This window comes from Dromaius novaehollandiae, chromosome 17 (assembly GCF_036370855.1).
Source record: "Dromaius novaehollandiae isolate bDroNov1 chromosome 17, bDroNov1.hap1, whole genome shotgun sequence".
Taxonomy (NCBI): domain Eukaryota; kingdom Metazoa; phylum Chordata; class Aves; order Casuariiformes; family Dromaiidae; genus Dromaius; species Dromaius novaehollandiae.
The window spans coordinates 2,949,470-2,966,399 of record NC_088114.1 but is presented as its reverse complement, the minus strand read 5'-3'; the positions used below and the strand labels follow the sequence as shown (position 1 = coordinate 2,966,399).

Here is a 16,930-nt window from a genome sequence, read left to right as displayed (position 1 = left end):
AGCTCTTCGAGGACTGGGGATAATTTGGCAACTAGCTTGAACACAGAGGCATTCATTCAACAAGCCGTGCCTTCTCTGCATGAGCTGCCCCCTTTCCATGAGCCAGAGATAATTGCCCAGCCTTATTAGCTAGTACAGCTTGCTCAGCTGAGCCAAACTTCCCCCCAACGCAAACACGACAAGAGACTACTTCTAAGTCAAAGGCAAAGCCGTCTGAACTAAAGGCTTTAAGAACAGGGCTCATTTCATCCTTTTCCCCTGCCATCTCCTCCCTCCACTTAAATACACAAACAGAAAATACTGTACACTGTTTTAATTTTTCAATCACATTTTTTGAAAATGAATCCCAAGATACAGTACAGCATCTTAGTGTTCTACATAAAGCAAGCTTTCAGCAAAAGGTAGGAGGATCTTAGATGGTGTAAAAATATATCTTAAATAAAATAGTTTCTATAGGAGAGCAAGCTGTGTTGTATATCTCTAGCTCTTTAGAATATTTTACAGAAGGCAGAGGCCTGGTTGTACAATCCACACACTAGAAAAGAGTTAGTGTACATTCATGCTACAAAGTTAGAAAAGGTAGAAGTCCCAGATGATTGGGGCAGATCTTCAAACCAAAGCAATGGATGCAATGAGTGCATTAACAAGAGCCAGGTATTTCAAAGTCAGGAAGTTTAATGCTTCCCAGAAGAAATAAAACCTGCCAGTCAAAGTCATGAAGCAGATTAAATAAAGACTCACCTTACTAGAGTTGTTATATTTATTGTAACTCATTCCTTTCCATTGGCCAAAAAGAATTTCTGTCAATAAAACACTAGCTGTTTTATTTCTGTGTTCCAGTTTGGGGCTGGTAAGTCACAGCTGCATTTTCAGTGTTACAGCCTAACATCAAGGCTGTTCCCACAGCTCTAACAACTGAAAGGGATCATACTATGCTCCGAGAGGACAATTGCAGAACTCCCCCAGACATTCGGAATAAAGGAGCAGCCTTAAACTCTCAGGCTACGAGCACAACACAGCAACAAGGACATTCGCTTCTCCAGGCAGGAAGAAAGCGTTCCCACTCCCGAGCATCACATGTGGTATGCCTCCGAAGAGGAGAAAAGCCAGATTTTTCCAGATTTCCCTTAAGGGGTCTGTGCACCTTTGGGGCAAACAATGCAATGGTTTTGCCACCCGAGATTTTGGATAGAGCCATGCTTCAAACCAGAACAGGCAGCACTGCGTGATCACAGCAGCTGCGTCTAGCAGTGAGGGCCCTGGCACAGGGCAGCGTGCTCGGCTCTGCGGGCCAAACCCGGAGCGCGGCAGCCCTGCGGGCTGGGGGCTGGCAGCTAGCGCAGAGGCTGAGCACTGGCACGTAGGAAGCAAATGTGTAAAACGCTGTGTTAGTCATTCTCCCCACCTCATTTTGAGGATAGCACTGGAGCATATACCAACATAGTCCCAGCACAGCTAATAGAGGGAAAGCAAATGCACCCCACTCCGGGAAGATCAGAACGCTGCCGCGGCTGTTCATACTCAACACCTACCAGTCTTTGCAAAGAAGGTTCTAGTTAACTTAGAGAAATGCCTGAAAAATAACCATTAACCAATAACCATTAAACAAGTTCCAGAGTATAAAGCCTTTCATGCTCTCTGCCCCAAATGCAGCTAGCACTGGCCTTTTAAAGGCCATCTTTAAAATGGAGAAATAGTAGTTCAGCAAAGTCCCTTAAAGCATTTGATGTCCTAGATAGGACCCTTTAGGACTCATTTAGTTTCTTACACCACTAAGATAGTTTGTTTTCCACACCACACCTTTTTTATTTCCAAACTACAGTCCTACTCCTGCACTAGCAGCTCTGCAGCATCTGGACTGCATATACTAAGAGGAGATGTACACAATCTAATTTACATTGTTTCTTAAATAAAACCAGGTATTAACTGCGAATACTTGTAATCCACAGAGGTGGGGGAGAAGGACTTGGGAAGCCTTAAACACTGGGTCTAGCCTACAACATCCCCTTCGGGAATGTGATGTTGAACACACATATGCCTGCCCCCCTCCCCCCCATCCCCTAACAGCACATTCTCCAAGAAGAAAGTCAAATGCATCATAGGAGGGGCTTTGAAAAGGGAGGGAGGCAAAATGGTCATTAAGATCTGCCTAAAATAGCTATATAGTGCAGTGAAATGCTTTTAAATACCACAAACACCTCCACTGACTGGCAACCAGTTTTATGAGAAGCTCTGAAGACAATTTCTAGCTGAGCTTTACTGAACTGGGTGTTGACAGCCAGAGTCCCGAGAGGTGGGCCTGGCCTACCAGGAGCACGGCCAGTTTCCGCGTGGGAGCAGTACGTTCCGATTCTCATTTGCCCCTCTTACCACGGCCTCTCCTGGAAGAAGGTTTGCCCGTACCCCCTGTGGAGGAACTGGCAGAAGATGCCACTGCGATGTTGATCTGTCCTTCCTGGATCTCTTGTCGGGTCTCAGCTGGAAGATGATTGATTTTCTGTTGTGTCTCTAAGTAGAACATGACATCCCGCAACTGCTCCTGGATTTCCGAGATCTGCAGGTCCTTCTGTTCGCAGGTTTCCTTCAGCACTCTCTCCTCCTCCTTCAGTTTGTTCTGAAGCAAGGCTTGATTCGCTCGCAAACACTTATTCAGTTCTTGCTCCTCTTTCAGTTCATTGGAAAGTTTAGCCACTTTGTTATTCAGCTGAGAACACCTTGCAGACAGAAGCACAAGTCAGGAAAAAAAAAGTGCAATACACCTAGATTGAACATTACTGCCTCCTTTTTACTTTCAGTCCTTAGGGCAGCTGACCCCTGAGCTGTCCTCAGCCCCACCACGAGCACTCAGGACTTGACTGGGGCCTCCTGGCAAAAGATGGGGAAGGGGAAAAAACAGGCCTAACACAAAAGGACTTTAAAACCCCCTAGGAATTTTCTATCCAGCATTCGGCTTGCTGAGACCTGCTTGCCTGCCTGTGTCACCTGCACGGGGAATAAGATGTGGGAGCAGAATCCCAGCTTTGTCACTCAATCTGCACAACTCAGGAGAAACCTTTCTCTCACAAGTTAGGCAATCCCACCTGGTACCAAAGGCCATTAGTGCAGGCAACAGATGGGGTGTGCGCGCGGGGCAGAGGATGGGACTGTAGCCTTGAATGTGCATCTGCAATTCCTGGAATAGGTGACAAGGATGATACAGAGGTTATATATGGTCCTTAGAGAGCTAAGGAGAGTTGGACACTTCCAGATCCTGGCTCCCACCACACTCTGAATACAAAACCCTGATGATATCACTTCACTCAGAAGCAAGATGCTCCCACAAGGAGATCAACAGCATCACGTTCCACAGACAGTGCTTCCCTACTCCTATCGACAACCCAGTGCTTCTCCCCTAAAAGCCTGCTGGCATCACATGCCGCCTGCTCTCCACTCAGCAAGGTGAGTGCCATGAACCACAGCTCCCTAGCTCGGGCTCCCTGCCACAGCCAGGACTGGGGGAGAGGCAGCAATGCCAGGGGGCTGGTGGCCTAGAAGGAAGAGACCATGCAGTCCCACCTAAGGAGCTGGAATGCACCCAGCCACTCGGTCCCCGTGCTTGACATCCCTCATCTGGGCATTTCAAGTTTTACATAGTCCTCTGTGCTGGGTGAGATGCCTCTGCTGAGCTGCCTTTCCTCTTTGGAGGATGCATCCTCCAATTGCAAAACAGACCCATGTCTACTCCTGAGCAGGCAGGGGAAAGAGAAAGGTTTTACTGAATGCTAACTATGCAGACCACGTGAAAAGTGCCAAGATCCCAAAAGCTGCATTCCACTCAACAGGCAGATTTGTGAACACCCACAGAAGCGGGAGCTTTTTTAAAATAAGCTGGGCTCTCACTATACCAGTTTAAATAGCTCGAAGTTGCACAGGGATAGCAAGATTTTTCTTTTTTGGACGTAAGTGTTGAGTTTTAATGACTGCATGCAACTAAACCTGGCAGCGGTACCTACTTCCTTTCGACAGACTGCTTTTCTTTGAGCAAGTCATTCAGCCTCTGTTCCAGACTGTCACACTTCTCTATGGTCTCTTTAAATTTGGTCTTCATGTTGTTAATCTAAAAACAAACACACAGACATTTCAAACAGATCAAAGTCCTGTGCACTTTCATTATGACATTCATTTTTCCAGAGTGGTTTCTAGACTTTGACCAATTACTGTGCCCAGGTAAGCAACAGTTCACGTGAGCAAGAAGACCGAATGCTGCTAGTCTGGATTAAAATCCTCTGCGTTACACCTTGCAGTTACCCCAACAAGAACCATGTGGAAGTTGCTCATACAGAACAGCAACTCAGGCTGCAAACTGTGCCAGGGGATTCCATTCAAAAAAGGCTGTGTCAGATCTGTAACTTTTTATCTACTGCAGTTCAGCATTCATTTAGCCATTCTCTCAGATTTTTTTTGCATCTGCCAGCAAACTTAAATTTTCATCCCAGGGCTTTACAATACAAGGCTTCTGCTCATTTTAAACTAAGCCTCAAATAGGTATGGTCAAAGTCTGAAAATGAACATACTATTTCCATCAGCACTGACTCAGCAGTCTGCTGTCATAAGACAGTGACCTACTGACATGAATATCTTAGTCATGCAAAACGCAAACAGAAACACATGTACGTTGGCTTCTTCTTCCCCTCTATTACGAAACTAGAGACCATTACTGTTAAAGAGAATTATGCTCCAGTCCTCCAGGCATTACGTCGAACACATGAAAACACTCTGACGCAAAACTTAGCAGATTCATAGACAGAAGTACCCATTTCCCCTATAATAATGTCAAAATCATGCTTGCATGTACTGGCAACAGGAATTAAGAGGAAAAATGCTTTCCTGGAGAAGCAACCTAGATAAATGTCAGTGGCAGCAACATACTGTCCCCAGTGATGCCAGGGCAGATTTTAAGCCTTCCGGCCTTAATCACTGAATGTTTATGCAGCTGATGGTTAATTTGGGGAAGTAGCCCAAGCCATGATAATGGAATACACTGCATAGTGGCACTGATCCAGATGTGACTTGCATGGATAGACCGCCATGAATAAATTGTAAGGGTCTTTAAGCACAAAAGAACATTTAGGGCATTTATTGTAGTTATTTCAGTTTACGATTGGTTGGTGGATCGTGTTTCCTGGTCATATGCAAGATGATTTTTACTACAGTTTTTTCTTTTATAGGCATTTCTATAAGATTTCTGGGACTGTTCTTTAAACCAGGGTTGATCACTATTTTGATGGTATTAGAGGTCATGATTTCTACATTTAGGATGCTACTTAACTGCAGAGAGTAAAGGACTTAATTAGAAGTCACACAGACAGTTCAGTTAAGGGCTCAGGTGCAAGTCCTGACTCATTTTAAACCTAGTTAAAAGGATCTACATAGTGTGAAAAAGCATTAAAGGTATTCTCACTGAATTTTTACTTAAGACATTTTGAAGCCATCCTGCCTACAGGATGCATTATAGTAGGAGACTAAACTTTTCCCAAAGGGTGATGAGGGGGCATAGGAAGATCACAAAGAAAAGGAAAAATCAGTATGTGTTTGGTGCAGAAAGACAGCTTCCACTTTCTGCATCCAAGCAGGTTAGAGTCGCACTGTCTATGCTACACTAACCTTCCCTAGAGATATGCTTCAGCATGAGAGAGATTGGATCAGCAAGCAGGGATCCTGCAGCAGCACAGGCTTGTTTTCACCACTGCTGCAGTTTCCTGAGCAGCACATGTAAATCAGCCTTCAATCTAGGTGGCAATCTACCTCCTTCTGCACCACTGAGCAGCAAATTGCTAGATCTGAGCATTGAGATAAGGAATACATCTTGGAGCCAATTTTCTCAGCTGGTAGTGAAACAGGCTACACAAGGTTACATCGCACGAAATTTGGGCTCTATGAGGGACTGAACAGCTCCATCTCCCATTTAAGTTAACAGGGTCCAGAGGCCTGTTTCAGCAGAGCGCTCACACAAGCCCAGCGCAGAGCTCACCTCTTCAGCCGTATCCTTTTCTATCCGGACGATCTTGTTTTCCCAATAGATTCGCTGTGATTCCAGCTGGCTTGTTAGCAGATATGAGTACTATGATCACAAAACACACACATAACAGTCAGCTTTTTCAAAAGAGTGGCTACACTGATGAAGAAGTCAAAAGGGCTCCAAAAGAAAAATCAATTTAATCAAATGAAATTCAGCATAGAGGGTGTTCTGAAAAATACATGCAAACTACAGATCCAGCAGATGTGTTTCACCAATTCAGTTTAAAAATCAAAACACTTTAAATCAAATCATTTGATTAAAAAAGTAAAACCTTTTGAGCATAACAGCAAGGATCAAGTGATAATTCCCCCCAAGCTGCACCCAATATCATGCTAAGTACTTTTTAAAACAAGAGAGAGATTTTTCTTTATAGTAGCAATAAGCCTCTAGAAGTTTTACACTCCACAGAAAAATGAAACATCAATAATCCCTGTCATGAGAGCCTGAAATTTCAAAGGTTGAGTTGCACAGGTCTCCATTCACTGCCCAAAACCCAGAGGAGAGGGGTAAATGCACATCTCTAGCTTGATTGGAAGAGCATCTTTGGAAAAGCATCTTCAGCTGTGTATAACTATTCTCAAGTATTGTTATCCAACAAGGATGGCTCATTCCAATGTTATTTTGGCACCTGAACAAGGATATAATGCCTTACATCCCATCTTTTCCCTTTTTGTTCTGCAGTTGACTTATGAGGATGCTGGGAAATGCAACCATTTCTTAACATCAGACTAATAAGCACCAAATTAGGCCTTCACTTTAGAACTAAATATGAGTAAAAAGCTGTGAACACTCTCAGTAATATCAGAGACCAAAAAACAGATTGTAAAGTCTACTCTCTGCAAACATTTAGATCTTTTAAGCTAGGTAGAGAGGTATTTTATATACTTCAAGCACCAGGTACCTAAAAATAAGGGTTAAAAATAGCTGATTTAGCCCTTAAGAATAACTCAGAAAATTCCTGGAAAAGCAAACAAATACTTTTTTGAGCAGTAAGTTTACAAAGGCTGGTCTCTACATTTTGCTGCTTCTCAGACTCGCTTATGTCTGATGTGACTGAAATCACGTTGCAGTATATCCCTCAGTAGAGCAGTAATTAGAGTTTTTCCTTAAGACAGATCATTGGCAAGGAAAACCCACTGCACGTGGACCTTTGTTTTCAAGGCCTCCACACTTCTAGTTTGAGAGAGAGAAGCTGGCCAACAGGTACACAATCTGTTCTTAAGCCAAATCAAAGATCCATTAATGCTAGGAAGGCTCTGGTGAGTGAATCTGGACACTCAAACCATTTCTCACTCACTGATCTCAGTGTTTGCAGCAGTGCAACTGGCTCATCTTCAGTCTGCTAGTGCACACAGGACGAGATTGCAGCCAGCTTACTCTTAGCTGCATTGGCTCTGCAGAGCCAAGAGGAGCTTGGGGGGGGGGGGGGGCGGGAAGGAGGGAGAGGAGAAAAAACAAAACAAAACAGTAAAAACATCCTGCTTCTGCCTGAAGATGATTGCCTACATACAGGGAGCAAATCTGCTGCATAAGCTGATGTCATTTTCCTGTACTCATATCTGGATTTGAAGCATTTCATTTGACACAGCAGCACAAAGAGTCCAAAGAGCCAAAAATATTTACCTCTAATTGTAAGGCATCAATTTTCTCTTCCTGACACATATCTCCCTCACACTCATACTGAACTATCTTCCCATCAGTTTTACTTGCAACCAGTCGATGGACATAGTTATCTGAAGAGAGAAAATTCATCCAAAGGAAGTTTTAGTTTAAGAACACCCAGGTTGACACCAATGGAAATGCTTTATGCAGCACATTAACCATGCAGACTGCTGCGACAGCATATTAGTAAGGCAGGAAGCCAACAACAGATGTATTTGTTATTTAGCAGACTTTGCATAGACACCTTACAGGATATTTATTACAACAGCCCATTTTCATACCTCAGGACAAATTGATGGAAAGGGAGTAACAAACACATTCCACAGAGGCTACAGGACTGCCCAGGTTCATTATGGAATCACATTCTCCCTCTCCCATCTGGTACAGTCCCACAAAAGCTGCTATTAGGGAGAAGATGGATGTTCCCAAAAGACAAGATATTAGTACAGATGCAAACCCCTTTATCTCCAGGAAAGCTCCATTGCAAGTGCTCTTACCAAGGGGTCTCAAAAGCTGTTTTACAAACAAGGTCATCCTACAAGAGGGGAAGAGAGACCGCTTACCTCCAGCATAATCCCAGACTCTGTGGTTGGTCAGCTGCATTGCATAGGTGTGCTGGGTCTCCTCAAAATGTTTGTAAGCATGTCGACTCACATACCGGCCACAGCCAATGTGCCCACATATTAAGCAGATCCAAAGGTTCTGTCAACAGAAGGAAAAAGCCCTGTACATACAATACTGTCAAGCAGTGGTACCAGAGCTTTGAGGAAGTGTGATCAAGGACACCAATGTCCTGCTGATGCTGTGTAATTCCAGTCACTTTCTTAGAAAGTGAACAGCATTTGCTTTTTCTCCTCTTTGAAGCCTCACTCAGATTAACAGCTAAAGCGCAGGAGTACCTGCTCATTCACACCAATTATAAGCCTGCAGGTGCCAGGCACTTTGATACTACCACAAGCATGGATGGAAGAATGGCCCTGCTTAATGAACAAGGCAGCACAGCAGGACCATGAAAGCAAGCTCCGAAGAACACAGACTAGAACTGCTCATTGTTAGTTTAGCCCCCTGCTGTCATATGCATCTAATCACACAAGCTCTCATCAGCTTATACTCTAATATGTCTCTAAGAATTGGAAACATTTGTCAGAACAGGAAAACCTGGGTGGTAATATCCCTTCCCGGTACAGATTCTAACTCAAAAGGAAAGCAGATACATCGCTGACTGGTAAAATCAGTCCAACAGCAGCCACAGAATTAACCCCAGAAGCAACTAGAGCAGCAGCACAGTCAAATCTAGTCCAGATCTCACTCACCATCCACCCACCTACTTACTTCTTGAACTCCACACTCAAAACACTTGTTCTCTTCCACTGGCTCAGGTGTTTGGCAGTATCTGCAGACAGGACACCTGGAGGGCAATAAGCATCATGATTAGACACAAGGAGCTCTATCTTAATATTATGGTAATTAAAAACAGAGCCAGAGATTTCAAAGTGAATGTTTATGCAGTGGAACACTCCCTACATGCCTGCATCTTTCAGCTCTCATTTTCCCCAACTCAAATTTGTCTCCATTCCATGCGAGTCTATTGTTTTTAAGCCAGGAAATGACAGAACAAGTATTGGTGCTTCCAAAGCCATTCCATGGTCTCAGTTTGACCTGGTTTTCCTCCAGTCCAGGTGATGAGAACAGCTGCAACCAAGAGTAGCAGTGGGGCTGCCAGTGACCTCCGCATCTGCCATGTAAGCACAAAAGCAATGGCAGAGCTCAGGAAACACTGCTCTGCCTCAGCTGCAAGCACTGTAAGAAACACCCGTACACATGCCTGAACATCACTTCTCTGCACTGCTGCCAATTGACAACATCTTCAGCTGAGAGCTATGATCATAACAGTCACCGTGGTCTTTGAGGAGGACAGCTGAGAAGGCAGGAGCAAACTCAGTGCTCTAGTGAAGCAAGAGGTATGCAGAAAGTGAAGGGTTTTGTAGCTTTCCCACTAGATGAAGGCAGTCCAATCATACAAGGAAAAGGCCTCTCATCACCACTTTATTTCTTAGACATTCTCCATTATCTGCAGGGTTTTGTGGAGCAGCTACATATTGTTGTGGAAAGATGCTGCAACTACACACTGCTGAGACAGCCAAGTAAGAGATGGAGGTTCCTACACTTTGCAAAGACAGCCTGGTACTTAAAACATCCCTCAGGAAATGAGAGCTCTAGCTTCAATTTCATCCCTACCCCAAGGGATTCAGCTTCATCCCTTCCAGGAAGAGTGTCCCATAACTGCACCCTAGAAGAATCAGTAGCAGGCACCCTGCTATCATTTCTTATGAAATTATACCACTGTACTGTCAGAAACACAGAAGACCCAAGACCAGAAGGAACCTTTGTCCAGATCCTAACCACGAGGAGACTCAGCTAGGCAGGGAGGTAATCCAGGAGCTGCTGGATAAGCTAGAGAAGTAGTCATGGGAGGGAAGGTTTGCACTGCAGTAAGCTTCCTAGACAAATTCATGCACTTACAGTCTCTGTGGTGCCTAAGCAAAGTGGGCAGGAATTTTATTCTACTATTCTCCTGGTTTGGGAGCTTAAGGTTTATATTATTTAAGTGCTACTTTGAATCTTGCTCCTACATTGGCTAAGCTCCACTGCTCCAAATTTAAACTGGTTTTGATTTATGGGGCAAAGCAACCAATAAACTAGAATAGCTACAAATACTATAAATCCCACTGAGGTTCTGTTACTGTGGCTTACAAGTGATACACAAAGAGAGGGTTAAGATTTCCCTCCTGGTCTATCAGCTAGTGAGACAGCCAGTGGTACTGGTAACAAAGAAGAAAACACAGTGAAGATAGGGCTCCAGTCCAGCAGCCTTCTGCTGCAGTATCTGTGACTGCCTGATGCATAGTAAAGCAGCAAACAGCGTCAAGAAGAATGCAAAACATGCACAAGTGATAGCAGCACCCAGTGCTAGGCAAGAGCTCTGCAGAAGACTTAGAGACACATTGAAACATCCAACTACGGGAATGTGCTGAACGGTAAGAGCAAGAACAGGAAAGAGTTAGCAACAGAGAGAAGAGCAGCTTTAAGGACAGGTGGCTGTTTTGTTAGTAAAGTTAACCAGCCCTGTCACATCTTAATTAGCCCTTTCACAGATCTTCTTGGCACCTCACATTGTGAGCAGGATTCAGACAAGCTCAGGGAAAACTCTACTGGATGGGCTGGTAGGTGCCATTACGGACAGGACAAATCGCACCTGCAAGCACGCAGCCTCTGCCGGACCAGAGCACAGACGCAGGTCAGACTCTCAGCACTGCCCTGTACCAGGGGGTCTCAGTGAGCCAGAGAGACAGACCAAGCCACCCCAGGCACGCAGCCTCCCACTGCTCAGCCCGTACCCATCTTCTACACTATTGCCTGCTTAGAGCAGCTCCCTCCCCTTCCCAGTTTATGTAGTGATCTTGCCATCATCCCTTCCTTCCCTGCCTCCCTTCTATCCCTCATTCCAGTCCTGTCCCCTTGCACAGCCTGCTCTAGCCCAGCTCCTCTTCATCCTGCTGAGGGTCTGAGTGAGACAGGCAGGACTGCTGCCCTGAGGGGATCCCCAGGTGTCTCCTAGGCTCCAGTCAGCTGTGGAGATCCACCCAGAGCACAGCCTCAGCTACGCCAGGGGAAACCCAGGATCAAATGGGCACAAAAGAGTGAAATAGCATTGCATGCACATGCAGCCCTATTTGCTCCAGTATTTCTATCCTATAGTATTTTTAAACTATTTGCATTGCCCTACAAGAGCCCTGTTGCCTTAGCAGTAAGGCCCACAGGAAACTTTGTCCAATTACTTTTGGCTGGGAGATTTCTCTCCAAAAGTCCCTTAAAGGGGAAAAAGAGCAATAAAACTCACAGTAGTTTCTGATCCCGTGCTCAGATGGGCAGAACCAGTCTTGTCAGCATGTAACCACTGCACTCGAAGCAGGGCTTTAGATGTGGAAATAAAGAAAAGCCTCTTACGTGGTGTCCTCCCACCGCTGCAGACACTGGCTGTGAAAGCTGTGGTTACACAGCGTGGTAAGGATCCCGTTCACAGACTCATCCATCCTCTCCAGGCACACTGTGCACTTTGGGAGCTCTGTCAGATCCATTACAGGCAGGCTGGCCCCCTTCAAAAGAAGAGGCAGAGACAAATTGCTCAGAGTCCTCCAATCACCGTAAATTAAGCACCCACATTAGAATGAATCTTAAACTTCTCTCATTACACCTGGCACTGGGGTGTGAAAACACCCCTAGGTATTCCTGTGAGAGTCTACACAGGAGTTAGAGGTCAGATGCAAAAGGAAAGTGATCTATGACACATTTACCAGACCACATCCTCCTCGCCGTACCACAGGCTCAATGTGGCTGCTGCATCTTCAGCCAGCCTGATTCACTCTTCTGGATTCATCAAATCTACTGCACGAGGCAGGTTTAGATTAGAGACACTGCAGCAGTGAGCCGTGCAGCCCATAAAGTCACCACACTCTCTCAAGTAGAAACAGATGGCAAGTGAGCTTTGGGTTGATGTTAAGCATTTTTTACAGTGCCCTGCCCAGTGCAAAATAATCTTGTTAAAACTCTCTCAAGTACAGGGGAAAAACAAACCCCAATACAGACCAAAACACACACAAACCCCCCCAAACACTTACATCTTCTGATTTGAAGACTTCAGCCCTTTCCACGTACACCAGCTGGCAAACGTCTTCCTCTATAGAGTTGAACTGCCGACCATTGCACGTCATATAAAAGCTATCTGCATCAGCCTATGCATAAACCAAGAGAAGCCAGTTAAAAAGAGAAAGTTTTGCAGCTGATACTGCCAAGGAGGAGTAGAAGTCTGCTGCATCCTCTCTTCCCCACTCTGCCAAGTCCCCTGATAACACAGGAGATATTTCAGAGTCAGCTCCTGCCAGCAAACATTGCATCTCCACACTGGGTTTAGTGCCATTTTCTACCACTTGAAGTCAAGAAATGAAGTTCACAGCAGTGATGGCTACTCTGATATTTCAATACTCAGCAGCAATAATGGGCTTCTCTTCAGCATCAGTTTTGCCCCTCGTCAGCAATTTCAGTGCATTTGCAAAGCAAATTTGGTGTCTTTGCAAAACAAACAAACAAAAAACCCCCACACTTAAAAACATGGGATGAGAGGGCCACATTCCAGGACGCAGATACTTGCGTCAGGGAAAGTAACAATTTAACTGTGGGAAGCGATCCATTTCACTGGGAGCAATTCAGGCATGCTCTGAACCGTCCCTGAGAGTCACTTGCAAAGAGGCAGAATCAAAACAAAACCTGTCAAACGTGTCATCCATATTCACTCAGCGGCCTACCCAAACCCTATCTCTAGCAAGCGATCCCACAAGAGGCAAATGAGCCGAATGCCAGGTTCCCACATTCCTAGTTGTCCCAGCCAGGTGCATAAAGGCCTGTGAGACAGGCTTTTGCGACCTGCAGAGACAGCCATCAGGGGTCAGCAGAGAAACAGGGCTTCAGAGAATTTCCTAAGAAACAGGAATTTAGAGTGAATTGACCACAAGTGTATGGCTTTGCTGCAAAGCAGTGCAGCACTAGATATTTGCCCAAAGTGGATTCAAAGTGATATACAAAAAAATGCATCTTTGGGTCAACAGCACATGATAGAGAACACATACAAGTACTGCATCCTCACAAAAGGCATGGGAAATATCTTGTGTAGCATTCCTGGCTGAGGGAAGCGCTGAGCAAACCATCTCCACAACCCCAGAATATTTTGTTTGCAGCTGGGAGAAAGGAAGGTACAAATGAGGAATCCACATAGGAATTGGCAGGGAATGCCTAAAGCAATGTAATCCAGAAAAACCTGTGAGCAGCAGTGTGATGTCTACTCACCAATTCATCCCTTAGACTCAGCTTTTGGGGATATTGCCCCTTTCTTGCTACATTGGCAGTGGCTGGGAGACCACCCAGCTCCTCAGGAAAGCTGGTCGAGACTTTTCTAAGAGGCAAGCAAAGCCCAACTGGCTGGATTCCTCCTGCTCATCATACACAATGTACTGCTCCCTTTGTGAGCATGCAGAGACACATGCTGTCCTCTTCTTACTTTTTTTGAAAGCAGAAAGAACATATTATGCAGAGTATTAAATTCAGGGAGCATACTGACCTCTGAGGTAGCAGAGAACAGGGTTTGTCTACATAGCCAGCAAGAAATAGGATAGACAGAACATGACAGACACTTCCAGTTCAAACTGTGGGTCTAATTCTAGCCAGCAGCCCCAAGAAAGAGCTGGACAATAGGACAGACCTGTTTCACAGCAAAGCACAATCTTGGCTAACAGCAGGCCAGTGAAGCCAGACAGCACCCCTCAACAGCAGCTATATGACACTGTGGCACCCCTTTTGCGACAAAGGGGTCTCTGACTCTTACCTGTGAGCTAAACTTTATCAGCACCATGTACTGGTTTGGAGTAGAATCTCTGATGATTTTCATATGCTCAATTACTTCATAGAAGGAGGCCACAAACTTCATCAGGTCATGACTGGTCATGGTAGCAGGGACTGTGAGGATGCACAGCATGGCGCTGCGCCTTACATCTTCTTTTAAGGAGGTCATCTTGCTGATAAGACAACAGTTAGACAACTTCATGTCATTTCCCAGGGAGGACAAAGGCACAACTGGATACCTCACACTTCCAACAACTGCAGTTCTCAAAATGATTTTGTTAACCTCAATTCTCTTTTACATATTTGTAAATATTAAGAAAGAGAAGCAAGGGGTTGTGTAAGTATCTAAGATACCCATATGGAGCTATTCCTCTTTAGCAAAGGATTAAAATGGGCAGCTCCAAAAAACAATGGTATTGTCAGGAATAATTTGACATCTGTTTTTCTATAGAAACTGTTGAAGTTGGCAAGCCACAGATGCTCATAACTATTCCTAGAATGAGTGAGCAATGTTTGTTACTATTTCAAAAGCCCATTTTGTGTCTCCTGATAGCTTTCAGGAAGATCTGAAATGGAAGTTCTCATACAATTACAAGGGAGTGGTGTGGAATTGTAATCCCTGAAATAAGGGATGAAATCTCCAGCTTTGGATAGCTCTTTAGGCCTGCAGCCAAGATCCTAGAGGTCACAGTTTAACCGTGGGATCCCTCAAGAAGCTGCTTTCAAACATCATCTTTCAGGAACCAGCATTTGTTATATGTTCTTATGGCCAGCCCCCGGCACAAGCACTCTCTACCCAGAATGGCACCACCACAGCTGGGAGACCTGAGCCAGCCTTAAGTTCCGCCATGAGTGCAAGGCATCGCCTGCCACCGCAGGTGAGAAGTCACCCTTCCTGTTTGTCCCTGCTCAGCCGGCTCAGGAGCCAGAGCCCTCAGGTGACCAACTCACCCTTTTGGATGGTGGTATGATTCAGGAGCACTGTTCCCACTACAGCTACAATTAGTCAAGCATTCTTACTTTGTTTTGTACAGATGCATAATGCCATGAACTATTTCAACTGATGGATTCCCGCTGAAGAAGGAAATCTGGTCAGGGAGCTGTTTTGAAGGCGAGTCTGGAGCAGCCTCACGCTCTTTACTTTGATCGTCATGTTTATTTTTGTCCTCAGCAGATGTAGCCTCTGAAGATTTTCTTCCTTCCATGGCAGCTTTTGTTTCATCTTTTACAAATCAAAAGCTTTCAGATTACTAACCGCACATCAGAAATATCTACTGTTTTCTAAGCATAGCCTGCATGTACACAACAGCACTCTGAGAAGTCAAATTACATCCCTGGAAAGCAGCAGAAGCATACACCTCTACTCTCTGCTGTTCCGGGGGAGTCTCAGGAACTGCCAGACACCTGGTGAGAGCCTCTGGCAGGACCCCAGTGCTGCAAAATCAGCTAGGCAAGTTCTGTACTGTGACAGGCTGAATCCCAACAGACACTGACACAAGCACAATGGAACAAGGGCAGGTTTGCAGAGTACAGGCAAGGCGAGCCACGCAGCAGCGTGCTAGTCCTTCTCCTCTGCTTTGATGGCAACTTTGGCAGGACATGGCATTGCTGTCCTTAAGCTTCCCCCCTATCAGGGAACATAATGTCTGTAGAGCTGGAATATTTGACTCCTATGGGCCAGGCAGCACAGCCCAAAATAAGTTAACATTTTACTTAGCAAGAAATGTTTGTGAGGAAGAATCAGCTTTCCTATCCAGTCCCCAACACACAGTCCTTAACTTCTCCTATTGTTTCCTAACATGGATGACTGACTAAGGACCTGCAAATCCAGCAGCATTTTTACCATCCCAAGACTCCTAAGAGAGTTGTCATCCACAGGACCCGATGCCTGGGGAAGCATTCCACTTCCTTCCCACATTAATGGGGAGCTTTATAAAAGTGGTGGGCAATAACCCAAAACCCAAAACTTCCTCCTCACAAGGCTGGTACCTGGCCGGGGCTGGATGGTCTCAATGATCATGTCAGTCATCTCCCTGCGGCCGAGGTGCTGGTGGAGGATGGCTGCCCGCTCCCCGGGGCCCTTCCCCTCCAAGCAGGCTGGGACAGCCGCCCCGGTGCTCTCCGCGGCCATCTCTGGAGCTGCGCGGGGAAGAGAGAGCTCAGGACGGGCCGGCGGGAGCAAAGCCTCGACGCTGGTGGTAGTGGGAGCCCCGGGGGGCACCGGGACCCCGATCCCAGGACCCCAAAACCCCCACGAGCGCCCAAACGCCGCGACCCCCCCCCACCGGGACCGCGGAAAGAGCGCGGCCCCCTCCCCCCCGCTGGCAGGGCCGCCCCGCACCCCGGTGGGAGCGGACCGGACTAGACCGATCGGGCCGGGACAGACTCACCGGCCGCGCTGTAGGCGAAGCCGCCGGGCAGCGGCGAGTGCTCGGCCAGCTCCAGCCGGATCACCACCAGGGACACGCTCATGGGCCCGGACACCGCGGGCCGCCGCCGCCACCGCTGCGCTCCGAGGCCAACGGAGATGAGGCGCCGCTTCCGCCTCGCGCACCTTTACCCTCTGACCCCGGCGGGGTCACGCCGGCGACGCCGTGACGTCACGGCAACGACGCGGCGGCCGGCGAGCGCGGCGGGGCGGGGCCATGCGAGCTGCGTCCGGCTGCTCCTCGCGCGACTTCCAGGCCTGTTCTCGCGAGACTTGGCGGCGGCGGGGTCAAAGGGCATTGACGCCTGACCTCTTCCTGGCAAGGCAGG

General features: G+C 46.4%; 1 protein-coding gene across 1 annotated transcript; it reads right to left on the bottom strand.

Annotated features, from left to right (window-relative positions):
• Window positions 1-298: 298 nt before the first annotated feature.
• Window positions 299-16,782, bottom strand: BRAP (BRCA1 associated protein). Its single transcript, XM_026114531.2, has 12 exons — window positions 16,564-16,782; window positions 16,163-16,312; window positions 15,194-15,395; window positions 14,157-14,346; window positions 12,400-12,513; window positions 11,729-11,877; window positions 9,053-9,128; window positions 8,284-8,422; window positions 7,682-7,791; window positions 6,011-6,100; window positions 3,993-4,096; window positions 299-2,714 (listed from the first exon to the last, which is right to left on the bottom strand). The coding sequence occupies exons 1-12, from the start codon at window positions 16,643-16,645 to the stop codon at window positions 2,354-2,356; spliced, it is 1,767 nt and encodes a 588-aa protein (XP_025970316.1). The 5' UTR covers window positions 16,646-16,782; the 3' UTR covers window positions 299-2,353.
• Between the last annotated feature and the right edge of the window lie 148 nt (window positions 16,783-16,930).

What these genes read in the sequence shown, in the direction of transcription:
- BRAP (XM_026114531.2), bottom strand. Translation starts at nt 16,645, where the DNA reads ATGAGCGTGTCCCTGGTGGTGATCCGGCTGGAGCTGGCCGAGCACTCG. An exon ending in AGTCTGGGATTATGCTGGAG is followed by an intron (nt 7,792 to 8,283) that starts GTAAGCGGTCTC and finishes TTCTCTCTTCAG; the next exon opens with ATAACTATGTCCATCGACTG. An exon ending in TTGATGCCTTACAATTAGAG is followed by an intron (nt 6,101 to 7,681) that starts GTAAATATTTTT and finishes TTGTGATCATAG; the next exon opens with TACTCATATCTGCTAACAAG.